The 16,893-nt window shown below is 60.7% G+C and overlaps 3 protein-coding genes across 3 annotated transcripts; 1 reads left to right on the forward strand and 2 right to left on the reverse strand.

Annotated features, from left to right (window-relative positions):
- Window positions 1–92: 92 nt before the first annotated feature.
- AURANDRAFT_67144 (hypothetical protein) lies at window positions 93–4,044 on the reverse strand (the record flags this gene model as incomplete). The annotated part of the gene is made up of 7 exons (XM_009042535.1): window positions 93–623; window positions 684–1,913; window positions 1,972–2,094; window positions 2,324–2,382; window positions 2,874–2,961; window positions 3,147–3,484; window positions 3,900–4,044. 7 exons carry the CDS (start codon window positions 4,042–4,044, stop codon window positions 93–95), a joined length of 2,514 nt encoding a protein of 837 aa, XP_009040783.1.
- Window positions 4,045–5,486: 1,442 nt separating this feature from the next.
- AURANDRAFT_32412 (hypothetical protein) lies at window positions 5,487–7,514 on the forward strand (the record flags this gene model as incomplete). The annotated part of the gene is made up of 3 exons (XM_009042530.1): window positions 5,487–5,730; window positions 6,811–7,004; window positions 7,299–7,514. Coding segments are annotated over 3 exons (654 nt in total), but the record flags the coding sequence as incomplete, so codon positions are not given.
- Window positions 7,515–11,730: 4,216 nt separating this feature from the next.
- AURANDRAFT_67146 (hypothetical protein) lies at window positions 11,731–15,834 on the reverse strand (the record flags this gene model as incomplete). Its single annotated transcript, XM_009042534.1, has 11 exons — window positions 11,731–11,858; window positions 11,971–12,095; window positions 12,736–12,810; window positions 12,936–13,093; window positions 13,245–13,688; window positions 13,757–13,810; window positions 13,900–13,960; window positions 14,049–14,136; window positions 14,382–14,512; window positions 14,610–15,026; window positions 15,554–15,834. The coding sequence occupies 11 exons, from the start codon at window positions 15,832–15,834 to the stop codon at window positions 11,731–11,733; spliced, it is 1,962 nt and encodes a 653-aa protein (XP_009040782.1).
- Between the last annotated feature and the right edge of the window lie 1,059 nt (window positions 15,835–16,893).

Here is a 16,893-nt window from a genome sequence, read left to right on the forward strand (position 1 = left end):
CTAAAAGAGCACTGTGGACAGACTGAATGCCGCAGCCTAACAAAAACCCAAGGCGGCACACTGCATGAATGTAAATCAATTCGAAGAATCACTCAAGAAATCGAATTGAATAGCGGCACCTTTTCTGGTGCGGGAAACGTATTCGGGGGGTGGTCAATGAGAGTGCATGGTCTAGGCGGCGTAACCTTCTTGCCATGCTTTGGCCTCTTCGACCCACGAGTGACCTTGGAAACAGGCGAAGCGATGCAGCCTGCACAGTGGTGAGGAGTGCTCGGAACCGGTGGCCTCGGTTGGCAGAGACGATCGACGTGCGCAAGCTGTTTTTCGGGGTTGGCAGCGACAAGTTTAGGTGGAGGTGGTCTATCTGGGGAAATGTGCGGGGGTGGCCCTGAATACCTGTCACCAAGAATTTCATGGAGAATTACAGCGGCACCTTGTTTCATATAAACCGCAACACCATCTGCACGTCCCTTGGAGCCGTCAAGTTCACCATTTTCGTACGTGGCAGGTAGACCGTAGCCGTGACCATTGCCATAAAGATTTGGCATGCAATCTGAGATGCCGCATAGTATACGTCCTCGTTGATCAACTTGAATCTGACCCTGGGCAGTACGAAGGCAAACCTGTACGCCGTGTTCGTCTAGGATAGGAAGCGTGTGTGACTTATATCCCACTGCCCATACGATGACATGTGCTTCATCAAAGCAACGCGTGATGAGACTCTTACTACCGCCTGGCTTGACCTGGCAAAGGCGTACACGTGGTTCACGCCCGCGTATGACATCATTGAAAAAGTTCTTTGCATCACCGCGGAGGCCTGCAAATGCGTGAACCTGCCCGTGGCGATTCGTCTGCTTATAGTCCCTGTAGCCGTCAGCATCTGCATCACGCTTCGAGACATAAAAGACACGCACTGGTGAACGATGCAAGATATTGAGAGAGAGGTGGATTGTTGCAGCTTGAGGTAAGGCCGCGGCGCATGGTAAACTGGATGGTGCAACAAGTTGAGTGCGTGCACAGCTGATTTCAAGGGGAGGGAGAGGTGCAAGCGTAACATCACTCGCATTCGGGGCGAATCCGATAGATTTCAAACTCTCGTCAGTGGGAGGTGATGATGCAGAGCTCTGATCAGTGCGATCTCTGATCTGCTGCTCGACACAGATTACAGATGTTGATTCCAAATTCGTCACAACTGGCGCTGTTGTGTTAGACCCAAGACTGCGGTGTGGGGACTTGGCAGCAGTGTGGGTGTTGTGGATGGATGAGACTGCAGAGGTGGTATTCAGGATCTCACACTGCGTTGATTCGCCGCGCAGACATAGCCAGGCCACAGAGAAAGCCGAATGTGCACCACCAACAACACAGACCTTTCCATGCTTTGGCCCTAGTTTTGCACGTATCATTTGTAGCCCTCCCTTGGAAAGAACATCATTGGAGCAGACCACCTTGGTCTGGTGATGTCGCTGGTTCAATCGTGGTGCTTCCTGGAAAGCACCTAGGGCGAGAATAACATGCTCGGCATAGATGGAATGATGCATACCGCTCCCATCACTGCTCTCTAACTCTATGTGCCAGAGCTGTCCCGTGCGCTGTAATCTTAATGCTCTCATCTTACAGTAACACTTGCTCGTTGGAGTTTGACGAAGTAGGTCAGCGAATATTTGAGCAACCTGGCCCATGAATTTGGCGATCACAGCCAGTGGTGCTGGCGCAGGCCCCAATGCAAGAAGCTGCGCCACGACTGCACTATGACGCAAAGATTCCAATACTGTACCAGTCGCACCCTCATGAGGTACCGTCCCAGGTTTATCCCCCAATACATGGTGGACTAGCCTAGAGGCGAATGTGTTTGAACGGATTGCGTATGCCCCAAGTTGTCCGTAGCCGAGAGACTCGGAAGGGCCTGCGTCCACCTAAAGGGAGGGTTCTAGAAGCAGAGACAAAAACTAATCAAGCTCAGCAGTTGGGCACCAAGCACATGCCGTTGGTGGCACCGACCGGCTGGCCCGGTGAGAATTTTCCGTCATCAGCGACTGACCTTCCGTTGCCAAGCAAAGACTCAAGCAAACCAAGGCGCGCCGCGCGAATCAGAACCTGGAAGAAAAAGTCTACATTGGGATTCTGCTTGTACTCCGCTGACCGCACCCCGACACCTGCTGGCCCACCGCCTAGGATTGCGACCCTGAATTTCTGATCCCGGTCACTGGCACTGTGCCCATCGCAGACTAGAGGGGAAGGTGGTGAGAGTGAACAGGACGTCATCTCAAGCCCCGTTAGAAGCCTTGTCAAAAGTACATGTGGCGGGGACGAGTAAGATACAGACTTTACTTGGTTCTTGAACCCTGGCAATGAATGGTAGCACTGCAAGGACAGCGTTACCACCTTTCAGATGCACAACAAGAACCAAGCAAGCTGGCGGTGATGGCGCCGAGATAGAGCCCTCCAAAGGTAGAGAGATAGAGAGATTTCTATCTTCATCTTCAGTGAACAGTGAACTGCATCTTGATGTTGCAGTGCACCTTACCCCACTGCGCTCCTACTGCGTATCCTGCTAGTTTTCCTTCCCTTCCTTAATTCATTCTAATCCAGTTTTAAGTCTTATAGACAGCGAACTGAAGGAGTGACTGCCAAGCAGACACAGAGTGCATAGCGCTCTTCTGTGTCTGTGGTGTCTGTCTGGTTAACGTCACAGCGACGTGCCAGGTAGCACCAGGCTCAGCGAGGTTGCACAGTCGCCGGACAGTGCACCTGCTGGATAGTAGTTTGACTGACGTCACAGCGACGTTAGGAAGCTAGTAACTATCCTAACTTTCTAGGTGTGGGCCGACGCTCGGCCTCCTGTGAAGCCTCGCTTCATCATATGCAAAACTAACCCTTGACGGAATAAACTTCACAATCTATGATGAATTTTGGGATATTGATGGCTCGGAGCGCACAGCTTATATTGAAGGAGATGCAGACCTTTAAACGAATGGCTCGCATCGTTTATGATATATACGTTGGGCAATTATAATCACTACGGCTCATTTCCTATATGTTCTTCTCATTCTAACCCCCGGACGGAACGAGAACCTTTTTTAAGACGAAGCTATGGTTCGAGCGTCTTTATCAGCCCACAGCCGCGCGATAATGCGGAATTATGCAACGATCCCAGCAGCTTCGTGCTCCGCTAGTGTGAGCCCGAAGCACATGCGTAGACGCGAAGTGCTGCCAATCGCATGGTGACTCAAACGGTCCTTCGGGGGCTGGGATGGGGCGCGATTGATCCCCTCGACTCCTTTTTCATGTCTGTCGAACTCTCGCAGCATCGGGGATCGTGTATCATCGCCCCAGTCGATTCCCTTCAGTAGGGCTGGGTTGGTCGGTCGCTCGGTCGTCGTCGTCGTCGTCGCCGCCGCCGCCGCCGCCGCCGCCGTCGTCGTCGTCACGCGCGCGTGGAGATTCGAACCCACAATCAAGGGCAACGGATGTCCGTAAGTAGCATCTTAATTCCACCCGGGAAGGGCAAATTCGTACATAAACCACACGAAACGACCGTCGACCGAGGGGCTGCCCCGTTCGACGTGAAGATCGCCTTCTTAGTACCGACTAAGACGACGCGCGCACGATTTCGCGGACGCTGAGCCTCACTGCGCGATTAGTCGGTACTAAGAAGATCTCCAGACCCGCCCCCGGGGCCCCCGGTCGCAGCCCATAACGTGCGCAGGAGGTGCTTCAACGCGATTCAATTTAGCGTCCGAGGGTTAGAATGAGTTCTTTTCTCTTCTCTAGGGGTCAAAATTAACTCCGATATGCTTTATCTGGGCATTCCTACTCTCCAAATATCTCTATCTCTCTATCGTCTCCGAGCGCGCTTGATCGCCGCGTCGACCTGAGCATGGGGGAGGCGAATAGGACACTTTGACCCGGGTTGTTCCCACCCCTCAGAAACCGACGCGTTTGATCGCGTAGGACAGGCCCTCGAATTAAGTGCGAACATTTTTCTGTGAGATTCATGGCTTTCGTCCCGCCAGCACTCTGGAATTTTCCACCGCGCGTCGCCATCGGTAAGATTTTGCTTACTTTCAACAGGAACCGCTTCCGACGGCGGGCGCCGTAAGCTCACCGCGGCCGGTGAGTTAAGTGTGAGGACCCCGGCTCGTAGTAAAGCAAGGCGTTTGGGTTAATTTATTGAAGTAGTAATCGGAAACTTCATCGAAATCGTACAAAACTGCATCGTCCATATATAGAAGGACGAGCTGTGCGTGTTTGGTTCCCCCGCCGTACGAAAATTAAATGGCTGTCGTCGCGCGAGCGGTGCAGAGGGAAGCATTGACACGGGAATGAGTGGCTCAGCGCGCGCGCGAGCGCGCCTAAGTTCGAAGGGCGCGCTCGCGCCGCGCCGCAGGCAAGCCCCCAGGGGCAAGATGCCGTAGGCGTCTTGTTTCGACCGACGGATAACGCTGAGATGATGTGATGCGCCAGCGCCGCGCCGTTTTTGCGCTAGGTGGTGCACGAAAAGCGCGCGTGCTGCGCCGGACAGCGACGACGGGGTTCGGGAGCGCAAAAATTCCTGCTGGCGGCCTTTCGCGGCGAGACTGTCGATCATTGCGACTGCGGGGCGCGCCCCCACTCGATTTTTGCATCCCCGGGTTCATATACCGTGATAGCATGGGGCAGCTCATCACCTCTCTACGGTCGCCCTGCGACTGAATTAGGTTCGAAACTCCCCGCGCGCGCGACGACGACGGCGGCGGCGGCGGCGGCGGCGGCGGCGGCGGCGGCGGCGGCGGCGGCGGCGGCGGCGGCGACGACGACGACGACCGACCGACCGACCGACCGGCCCAGGAATTTGGTGCCAGGAACTCGCCCGGGACCTCGGGGAAGTCACCCGAGGTCCCCCCGAGTACGCCCGAGTAGGATTTAATCAAAGTTTACCACCCCGTACCCCGGAGCTCGAGGTCACTCGCCGCGGCCCCGGATCGCCGCTGGTCACCGCAGATCGCCGCGGATCGCTCGGGATCGCGCCGGTTCACTCCGGTCGCCGCCGGGGTCGCAGTGGCGCCGGCACTTAGTTGGGGCGATCCGGCGCGATCCCGGCGCGATCCGCGGTTTGCGGCGGCCTCGGCGATCCGGAGCACAGCGACGCCAAGATACATATCTACTCTCCAAAAATTCTGAACGAAAATTTCAATCACCAAATTTCGAGAGGCGGCGATTAGGACCAAACCATGGCGCGTGTCGTATGCCTGGGGCTGGTGCTTGTAGAAGCTTGCTACGGTGCGTCTTCGTCGGAAGCCAAATCAGCTTCCCTCGCGGACTACGGCAACCTTCGCGGAATCGGCGGGGAGCGCTTAAATATGGTGGACAGGAGCCCCGACGCGGATCTGATGGCAACGTTCGAATTCGAAGATCTTCTGTCGTACTCGTACGATTACGGCGAAGCAAGCCCCGGGGACGCTTCGACAGCACTCGGAGGGTTTGGTGTAGATTTTAACCTCGGGAACATGAATTTTGGCCCGGAGGGCTCTCTGACGAACACTGGCCGGAGAGATGGCTATTATGTCAACGCGGCCTCTTTCCAAGGATTTGAACCCGACGGGACTTCAGGCGTCAGTGTCGCACCCGCTGGCGATGTGGACGGGGATGGCATGGATGATATTTTGATCGGGGCGCCAGGTGTAAAACAAGCATACGTTCTCTTCGGTTCCTCGGGCTACGCTGCGTTTCGACGGCAGCTCACCATGGGTAGTTTCGAGACAGCGATCAACGCACTCCCAGACGACGGTTTCATCATTCTCCGCGAGGACAACGATGACATGGATAGCGCTTTTGGTTCCCAGGTCTCCACTGCCGGAGACATTAATGGGGATGGCTATGACGATGTGCTCATCGCCGCATCCAACGCGAAAGGTTACGGGCGCGTATATGTTTTTTTCGGCGGCGCGCGTACTACGCTTACCGGGCATGGTGCTTGGGATTTGACAAACTCGAAACATTTTCCGTTGGAACGCGGTTTCCGCTTCGAAGGTGACGCAGAGTTTTTGAATTTGGGAGTATCCGTTGCAGGGGGCTTCGACATGAATAACGACGGCTTCGATGACTTCATTCTTGGCGTCATCGGCGGCAGCCACGAGCAGCAGATGGGGGAAGTCATATTGGTCTACGGCACCGACAAATTTGATCGGTCCATTCTACCCATTCGCAACGTTGCTGGTACGGGCGGTTCGATGAATCCGAGAGGTGTTCGTCTTTCCCTCAAAAACAAAGACGGCGCGGGAAAGAGAGCACTCGTCGGCATTGAGTGCGCAGCTCTTGATGATGTTAATGGAGATGGCCATGACGATGTGGCAATTGGTGCATCACAGTATGGAACTGGAGGTGCAGTCTTCGTACTCTTTGGTGGCATTCAGTATCATGGTACCTTTTATCTGGATGAAATTGACGGCACGGATGGTTTTGGCATCCTAGGTGCCAACAAGGGGGACAACCTTGGAGGCGATGTCAAAAAGGCGGGTGACTTCAACGGGGATGGCTATGGCGACATTGTCGTCGGTGCCCCAGCATTTGAGCATCGTCGTGGCGCTGCTTACATTATACTCGGGCGCAAACATTTCGGTCCGACGGCACATGCTGACATCACACTCCGAGGCGACGCATTCCAAGACATAACCGGGTACTCGGTGTCTGGCGCGGGAGATGTTGATGGCGATGGCTTGGATGACGTACTGGTCGGGTCCTTCAGTGCTTCTCCTCAAGGCCGTGACATGGCTGGGACTATCTATTGCGTTTTAGGGGGGACCAAGAAACAGGGCATCTTCGATCTTGCAGATTTGAACGGTTTTGATGGGTTCAAGATGTACGGTGAGCATGCTGGCGACTGCGCCGGGTACGATGTCGCCGCAGCTGGAGATTTCAATAACGATGGTGTCGACGACTTGGTTGTTTCTGCTATGCTTTCAAACGCGGGGGAGGTGGACGGAGGAAACACATATGTCATCTTTGGATCCCAATTTGATGCCAAGGTACCTACCACTATGCCCACGGGTCCGTCCAGCATGCCGACTCCGGCTCCTTCCCACTCGCGCGACTCGCTCGGCAGCGGCAAACTTCCCTTTCCGGCAAGGTCTCCCTTGGGTTCCATTGAAGAAAACCATGCGGGTGCCATGTTCCACGGCGACAAGACCCTCTCTTCTGTGGTGTTTCCAGGAGATGTCGATGGTGACGGTATTGATGACATTCTCGCAGCTGCTGATGGGGATGCCTATGTCATATACGGGGCGGCCGATGACGACCTCTACGCTGCATGGTCAGGTGAGCTGGACATGATACCGAAGAAAAAACCGGATGGGACCTACGGCGCAGCCATCATCGCGGATTGTGACATTGAGGTCGTCTCAAGTGCGGGGGATTTCAATGACGATGGTTTCGAGGACATGGCACTCGCTTGTCCATCGAACGCCGACGGATCGGGCACGGTTTTTATCGTATTTGGTGGCGACGCTATCAAAGCATCTACCGAACTGTCAGATTTGGTTCGGGGCGTTGATTATGTTGAAATCACTGGAGGAGCAGAGAGCGATGCGTTTGGCTCCTCGCTTTCGTACCTCGACTTCAACGCAGATGGGTACACGGACGTCGTCATTGGTGCTCCAGAGCGGGATCGTGCGTATGTGTACTTTGGGGGGGCTACAGCCGACGCCGCTTCAGATGTCGTACAGGCCGACAACCTGGCCGCCTCTGAGGGCTTTAGACTCAGCCACGAGGGCAACTCGGAGCTCGGAGCAGCCGTTGCAGGAATTGGAGATATCAACGACGATGGTTACGATGATCTTGCGGTTGGTGCGCCAGGCGCTGCCCTTGTGTGTGTTGTATTTGGGAACAATATGGAAGAGAAGTCGCTCTATGATTGTGGTGATCTATCACCTGGATCAAACACACCCGGCTTTCACACGTTTACCAACCCGGAGGAGGGTGATATGGAAGTGGAAGAGCGCCACGTTGGGTTCTCCGTTGCCGCAGCGGGTGACGTCGATGGTGATTCATACGCAGACTTTCTCATTGGAGCGCCTGGCTTAGACCATGGTTCAGGAAAAGTATTCATTATGCTCGGTAAGGACGACTGGGATAAAATAGAGAACACAAAACACGCCATCCCTATTGTCTCGAGTCTCCGGCGCGGTGCACTTGGTACTGCGGTTGCAGGTGCCGGTGACATCAACAACGATGGTTTGGACGACATTCTGATTGGAGCTGCGAATTCACTCAGCTCGACCAGTTCTGAGCCGGGAACGGCTTATGTTCTTTATGGCACTGCCTCACTCAGCGACCTCTCCTACAATCAGGGGGTGTATGGCTCTCATACAGAAACGAAGGAACCAAACCAAGCCGGCATCGACGTGCGCCAGCTCGATGGCAGTGATGGCTTTGGCCTTACGGGCACCGAAGTTGGTGCCATGGCAGGTGCATCGGTTGCCTTTGGCAGCTATGACGTCAACTCGGATGGCGTCGACGACCTAGTCGTGGTGGAACCAGGAGCTCATCAGGCTTATCTCCTATTTGGTCTGTCCCTTGAAGCGACTCCTGAAATTGCGCCCCCCTCACCAACAAGCAAGCCCACATCTGCAACACTTGGCCAACCAACGACTGCGCCGACGACGTTGGAACCAACCCCAGCGACCTGGCCACCAACGTCGACGAAGAAGCCCACGGGCGGCTTTCCAACAGCAAAGCCTACGCTGCAGCCTACCTCCAGGCCGACGCACATGCCCACCGGCGGGTTTCCCACCCCGATGCCTACGGAGACGCCCACCACAGCTTTCTCTTTCATATCAGTTGGCTATGTCCAGGCCACCATTCGCATCACTGACATGTCTGCCGCGAACTTCGGATCACTCGAGACCATTTCCGTGCAGTATGCGGTGTACGACATCCTTTTCGATGGATACATCACCAGCCCCCAAAATGTGACCGAGGTGGTCGCGATAGACATCGCATCGATTGACATCTCTTTCTACCTCGCAGTTGACTCTCCCAGCGACCTAGCTGAATCTGAATTTGCACTTGTAGAGGATATCTATACCTTACTGAATGAGGCCGTCGACTCTGGCTATTTTGAAGAGCGGCTCATATATTGGACCGCTTTCTTTGAGGCTGATGGTAACCTGGCATCTCTTGACGCCAACATCACGTCTTCCCTCCTCATTCCATCGGCAACATACTTCACCACATCCAACACGATGCCGCCTACGTCTGCACCCCATCCTCCCACTGCAGATCCTACTATCATGCCTACTGACGCCGCCACAGCTTCCACCGATGACTCAGCGGGTGATGATACCACCCCCACGGGCGACGATGATGCTACCGACCCGACGGGCGACGACGATGTCTCTGCCCCAACGGGGGACGACGACGCCACGGCCCCGACGGGCGAAGATGATACCACAACCGCCTCCCCAGGCAACGACGACGCTACTGCTCCCACGGGGGACGACACCTCCGCCTCTACGGGCGACGACACAGATGACCCCACTTCGACGGAGGGGGAGGGCAGTGATGATGGCTCCTCTTCTGATGATGATGGCGCTTCCCCTGTGGGTGACGATGGTGTTGCTGAAGAGGATGACGACGCTACCACCTCCACCGACGATGCCAACCCTGTGGGTGACGGCGACGACGCGACTTCTGTGGACGATAATACTGCCCCGGTGGATGATGGCGGCGGCTACAACGACCCCGACAACGGCGTGTCCAATGATGACAGCTCCGAGGGTGATGGTGATGCCGCCACCACCACCGACGACAACACGACACCCACTGGCGATGGTGATGACGAGGCCACCTCCACGGGCGCCGGCGACGACGACACCGCCTCTACGAGCGATGGCGGTGACGGTGACGACGCGGCCTCCACGGGCGGCGGCAGCAACGGTGACGACGCCGCTTCCACGGGCGGCGGCAGCGACGGTGACGACGCCGCTTCCACGGGCGGCGGCAGCGACGGTGACGACGCCGCCTCCACCCGCGACGATGGCATCGGTGACGACACCTCCGTGGCTGATCAGGATCCCACGCCCGCACCACAACCTGGAACCGGGACAATCTCAACATCGAGTAAAAGTGACGACGACGATGGTGCAGACTCGGCATCGACCGCATTGCTTGTCGTACCCTTGGTCGTGGGGATTTTCATTATCCTGGTCGCTCTTGGATATCTCTATCAGCAAAAGAAGTGGTGTTTTGCCGAAGAAGATGCAGCTGACTCGCCAGCACCCGCAAGTGATGGCAGCGATATTGCCGTGGAGGGCGAGTCTGTCGAGGCTCATCAGATGCCCGTGGACGAGGCTGAGATGAGTTCTGCCATCGTGAATAGCCAGGACGATCTTTCCATGGTCGAAGCCCCCGCCTCGATGGTTACAGATGTGCAGGAGAAGATAATCGAGGCCGATCTTTGACGACCACCAGTTTTGGCAGAAGGCCGGCTCGTCTACCTGGGAGAGGCCGTGCATCCGAAGTGCGGCCATCTTGAGAGGTCCCGAAAAATGGCCCGGAACAGCGGCGGCTCACCCGGCCCCCGAGAACCACCAATACCAGCATAGTCCACACGTTATAGAGATGGTGCCCCATCGAACACGGCGACTGCGCATAAAAGCAGCCAGAGCTCCGTAAGCTTCGCCCCCGAATCTTTATTTGGAGCCACTCTAGCTTCAAAATCTAGACGCGTTTTTCGCTAGCCCCTGCACCCTTTCCGGGAGTTGGCGCTGGAGGCGGTGAGGTACTTGGTGAGGTGACTGTGAGGTGATCTCGATCATGTCGTGTCTTTTCATGTGCCTCACCCACATGTTTGCGGACCTCAAAGCCACTGGGATCGTTGCACGTCGCTGCATATTCGAGGAGCGCGGGGCCCTCCAAGGTGGAGATCCCACCAGCTGCCATACTAGTAGTGTAGCGGGAATCATTGTCCCTTCAAGGTATACTTCTCTTACTGGCTTGAGGTTCACAGTGCAGTGGATATATACCAGCTTAGTCGCTTACTTGTATCTTTTGTACGAGGATACGCGGAAAAGGTATCCTCTTCTTTCTTTCTCTTGCACACTTTTAGTGACCGATGTGGCGGGATTTCCGCCTTCAATGTCTACCTTTAGCTTAGCTTGTTCAAAGCTGGCATTGCAGCGCATTTATCCGCCCTATTCAGCTCATTATGTCTTTACTCTACAGATACGCGTCGCTGTATCTTTCCCCTTTTTTCTTATCTCACATCTAGCGAAGGCTGCCTTGGTGTTATCCAGGCTGAGAGCCCGCGCTAGTGTCCCTAGGCTACCAGGGGAGATCGGGCAGTAAGACCGTAGAGCGGCAGGACGAGTAGGGCACGTACGCAGCAAAAAAACGGCACAAACGCACGGAGCGAGTCCTCAGACCCCGGGGGTCGCGCCCTACCGGCGGGGTGCGGCGTCTCAGGCCCGGGAGCCGCGGGGCCCGGAACTCACGAGCTTGGTGAGGTCGATCTCAAATCCAGCCACGATGGGAGGATTGGCCTAGTGCCCCATACCACACCTAAGCCAGCGGACATGTGACCCAGCGCAGCTCCACCGAAGAGGCCGTCGCCGACGCCACATCGCCACCAACGTCACCAAGAAAGCGCATCCGATCTTGTGTCTTGTGTCTGAGTCCAGAACAGGGTATCCACTTCAGCTTACGACCCGTGTGGGGGGCTGCGTCGCGCGTGCGAAGCTCCGGGCGCGACCGTCCTCAGAGTGGCGAGTCGTGCGACTCCGCGTGGATCCGGTCCCACGGGACGACGCGGTACGCGTTCTGAAGGCCGTTGTTCGCCAGAGGCTCCGGGAGTAGGAGCTTGGCCGCCAGGTCGTACTTGCCGCCTGGGGGCGAGAAGAGTGGGAAATTCCCGACTTGCAAGGCCCCATCTCGGTCGCTTTCGCTCGCTTTGGCTCTTTTTTGGACGAGCGGTCATCTGTCCACGCGAGCTCGAACTCGGTGTGCCCTCCTTTGGGTCGCGAAACGCTCGAGTCGACGCGAACTCGAATCGCCCCGCTCGAATCGCCCCGTTCCCGCCCCGCTCGCCGCGGCCGTCCGGCGCGAACTCGAAGACGGGCGACCTGGGCCGGGGCGGCTCTTCGACCCGACTTCAAGGGGCGCGTCTTAGAACCGCGTCGGCGAGAGTCGCGCACGCTTCACCGGGCGAACGACGGAGAGGAGACGACTCGTCCGACGTCAGCCGAGGCGACGCCTATCCGACCGAGCGGGCGGGGCTCGCGCGCGCGGTCGGGCGCGCCCTGCGCGCCGGCCATCCGCGGCGCCGCGGGCGACGCGCCCGCCGGGTTCCACGCGCGCTGCATCGCCGCGACGGACGTGAACCTGCGGCGCGCCGGAATCTTCGACATCGACGTGAATTCCCCTCGAACTCTTCAGCCCCCCCCCGCGGGCGGATCGATCGCCCAGCCGCCGGCCGGGGCGGCGCGCGCGCCGCTGTGCGAGACTTTCGACGCCCCGCGGCCCCGGGGCGGCCGGCGAAGCGCTGCGCCGCCGCGGACGCGACGAGGAGGCGCCCCCCCGCGAGCTCGTAGACGGACCCGCCGACGGGATTGTAGCCATCGTGGAGCATCGCCTGGCGCGGCGCGCGCGTCCGCGCGGCCCCGCGCGCGCGCGCCCCGCGAGGGGCGACCACCGCCCGTCCAAGCGCGGGGACCGAGCGACGTCGGCGCGATGGAGCTCGGGAGCCGCGGTGCGCGGCCGGACGGGCCGGGCGAGCCCGGCCCGCGCTCGGCCTCGAGGCGCGGGGCGTCGCCGCGTCCCAGCGCGCCGCGCCGCCGCCTGCGCGGGGCGCGGCCGGTGGACCGGGGCGCCCCGGCCGACCCGGGGGGCGCGCCGCCCCGGCCGGCGCGACGTCGCCCCGGGCGCCGTCCGGGCGAGCCGCGCGCTCTCGCCGGGTCCGCGACGGCGCGCGCGCGTCGGCGCCGGGTATAAGGCGCGGTTCCGGCCCCGGCCGCCCGCTGGCGAGGTCCACGCCCCACTCGAACTGCCACGCCACGGCGGCGGTGCCCGCGCCGGCGTCGAGCGCGTAGCGGACGACGCGCGAGAAGCAGCCCGCCGCGACCTACGGGGGGCGCGCGTCCCGGCGGCGGAGGCGCCGCGCCCGGCCGCGGCCCGCCCGGTTCGGCTCGCGTCGGACGAGCGATCGTCGCTCGACGCGCCCTCCGCGCGGGGGCCCGCGCCCCGGGGCGACCGCGCAACCCGCGCGCATCGACGCGACCTCGGAACCACCCGGCGTCCCCCCGGGCCGCGACGGCGGTCGTGCAGCCCGGGCGCGAGTCGCCGTCGTCGACGACGAGCAGGTCGCCCGACGCCGCGACGATCGCGGCCTGCGCGCGCCGCGGCGCGTCGCGCGCTGGGGCGCGCGCGCGCGCGGCGCGGGCGCTCGCGTGCGGCGCGTAGAACTTGTCCGCGTCCCTCGCGAAGGCGAGGAAGGGGTAGGCGAAGCGCGACGCGTTGAGGCCTGTGTCGGCGACACCCGGTGAGCTGGACAGTCCGGCCAATTCGCGAAACCTCCCGAGTTCGGTCGAATCGACGCCGCCTCGGCTCGTTTTTGGACGGGGCGCGTTCTCTCGGCGAGGTCTCGACGAACAGCTCACGACGTGCGTCACCAGCGTCCGAATGCGCGCACGTCGACGTCGGGTGGACTCCTTTGTTTCCTGCCCCGGGCGAGGCTCGACGAGAGGGCCCAGCGCGGGCCGGACCCGTCGTGGCGCAGCGCCCAGACCGTGTTCAGCGTGCGGCTCGAGACGACGAGGTCGCCGGACGCGCCGAGCGACACCTGCGCCGGGCGCGGGCGGTGGGCGGGGCCCCGCGCCGCGGGCGCGCGCGGCGCGGCGGCGCGGCGCGGCCGGGGCGCGGCGCCGCGACCGCGTCGACGTGGTGGAAGTCGAAGGTCGGGAGGAGCGACGCGTGGCCGTCGCCGCCGCCGCTGCAGGACACCGACATCGTCGACCACGTCGTCGATGGGAACAGCGCGTCCTCCGGCGACGCGAGGTCGAACCTGCGCGCGCGCACACGGGCCGTCGGCGCGGCGCGGCGCGGCGCGCGGCGCCGCGCCGCGCATGTCGTAGACGGGCTCGAGCGCGCCCGACGCGCGGTCCCAGCCTGTGAGGCGCGCGCGTGCGGCGCGCCCGACCGCGGCGCCGCGCCGCGCGCCCCCCTCCGGCGCCGGTCCCGGCGCGAGAGCCGCGCGCCGGCGAAGGCGTTCGCGTGCACCGCGCGCGCGGGCACGCCGGGGAAGGCGACGACGGGCACGCGCTCGTCGGCGTAGAAGCGGACCTGCGCCGGGCGGCCGCCTGCCGCCGCCGCGCCGGCCGCGCGCGCGCCGGGCGCCGCGGCGGGCCTCGTACTGCGTCGTCCACGCGGGGAGCCCCGGCGCGCGCCGGTCCACGCGGCACTCGTGGGACGCCTGGTTGTAGTTCCGGTTCCGGCCCGTGCACGCGACCTCGGACCGCCGGCGGAGGCTGCCGAGGAAGTCGACCTGCGCGGCGCGCGGCCGGCGAGCCGGGTCGACCCGACCCAAACGTCGCGCCGCTCGAGCTCGGTCGCATCGAAGCCGGTTCGGCTCGTGTTTGGACGAGTCGCGCCCTCTCGTCGAGCGCTCGACGGAGCGTCGGCGCGCGCTCTCGAAACCGCGCGACGACGCGCGCGTCGAAGTCGCGTCGCCTCGCGCGCGTCCCGCCCAGAAGTCGACCTCGCGGAGCTCCGAATTCGCGTGCCACCGCGCGAGCGTGCCGTTGCGGTCCGCCTCGAAGGTCCGGGCGTCGGCCTTGCCGACGAGGAGGACCCCGCCCCCGGCGTCGCGCGGCAGGAAGTCCCAGGCCTCCGCGCCGTCCATGTGGTAGGCCCAGACGACGGCGCCGGCGCCGTCGACGCCGACGACGCCGTTGAACGCCTTCGCGCCGGACACGTTGCCGGCGGCGGGGACGGCGAGCTCGAAGGCTGCGAAGGTGCCGACCTCGAAGCTCATGTTGCCCAGCGCGGGCGCCGCGTACCTGTGCCGAACGCGACCCGTGGCGCACACACGGCCGGGGGGGGAAGGTTCCGGACCGAGCACCGAGTCTCGGTCGGTCGGTCGAATCGAAGTTTTTTTCGGCGGATGGATAACCCCACCCCCGGAGTCGCGCGGCAGGAAGTCCCAGGCCTCCGCGCTGTCCATGTGGTCGGCCCATTTTTTTTCGGCCAATGTTCGGACGAGTTGTTTTCTCTCGTCGTCGTCGTCGTCGACCAGCGAAACATCTCCATCACAAACGTTCACGCACATGTCGAAGTGCGGTCGAATACATTCGCGTTCGGCCCGGCCACGCGCGCGCCGCGGTCGAAGCGCTCGTAGCCGAGCGCCGCGGTCGCAAAGGTCGTCGCCGCGACGCGGGTCGGCGCGGACCTCCCGACGCGGAGCCAGACCTCGGCGTCGTAGGTCGCGTTCGCCCGGAGCCGCGCGAGCCACGCCTCGCCCGCGGGCGCGCTGGCGTTTAGCGAAGTCGCCTCGGTCCAGAGTGCGAAGTCGTCGCCGCCGGCGCACCGCGGCGCGTAGCGCACGGCGACGGCCGCTTCCCAGGAGGATCCCAATTTGGCCGCCGCGCCTCGGGCGTCGTAGGTGACCCGCGCCGCCAGGGGCATGAGCGCACTCGAATTCAGGGGCAAGATGGTGGCCGCGAGCCAACTTTCTGAACGGAGATACGGCGCCGCATCGAGCGTCGTCGTCGACGCGTCGCGTCGTCGCGAGAGGACGACGGCAAACAGGGCCGCGACGAAGACGAAGAGGGAACAGGATCGTTGCAGTCTCTGGCTCGCCCGCATCATCGTCACCGGTGCGCGAAATTGGAGTTTGATATGTATCTTTCTTCGAGTATCGCCGCCTTTCGAAATATCGCGGTGCGATGACCCCCGGACTTGCCGCGCCGGTGGCGTCCGGTCCCGGGTCAGCGATGGAACCCTTTTCCTTCATCGATCGAAGTCGTCCTCGTCGTCGAAGTTGAGGTCACGGTCGAGACGCCGTCTCGGGCCCGCCTGGTCTCCTTCGTCGCCCTCGTCGCGAGGACGAATCCGCCGCGCCTCCTTCTTCTTCAGGTAGGCCCACTTGGAGCGCTGTATGCCGCGGTACTCGGGAACTGATATATATCTCGGGTAATTACTAGTAATTACTGGCTAATTACCACCCCAAGTATTTTTTTGAGAGAAATACCCCAAACTAGGGTAATAAGGAACGTTGATGTCAACGTTACGGGGGAGTGCAGTGTCATCTCCATAGTGTGACGTCGCGATAGTGAGGGATTCAGGTGCAGCCCCAGAATCCCCCTTAGCATAAGCCGTGGAGAAATAAAGTACGAGGGGAGAAAGGAGGAGCCTAACTACTAGTAGAGATACTCCCATGTTCCTCCAACTAGAGAAAGCGCTCTACTACGAGTATGCCCCCCTCTCTCTCAAGAGGGGGAATCGCAGGGCCTAGGTTCCAGTAGGCGTTCTGCATGTCCTCCTGCTCGTGCGCACTAGAATTGTCCGGTTTCTAGTCGGTCAACCCTGTGGCACGCGTACTATGCATAGTATGCGCTTCGGCTGCACGTCGATGGAGACAGTCGAACCCGGTCATAGTCGACCGAGTGGACATCTTGTTAGAACCGCGGGCTGGGTACCGCGATTCGAGACGCCTCGTGCGGCTCACATATGTTCGTGTGGTCGGTTTCTGAGAAAAAGAAAAAGGTGGGGGGGGTGGGGTGGTGGGGGGCGTGGGTGGAGTTGGCGCTGCTCGCTTCGGGGATGTTGGGTTACGAGACGCTGGGCGGGGTGGTGGTTCGCGCGGCCGTACTACGCGCGCATCTGCGCGGCGGCACCGCGACTATTAAAGGCCGACTAGAAGAGTGT

This window comes from Aureococcus anophagefferens (assembly GCF_000186865.1).
Source record: "Aureococcus anophagefferens unplaced genomic scaffold AURANscaffold_33, whole genome shotgun sequence".
Taxonomy (NCBI): domain Eukaryota; class Pelagophyceae; order Pelagomonadales; family Pelagomonadaceae; genus Aureococcus; species Aureococcus anophagefferens.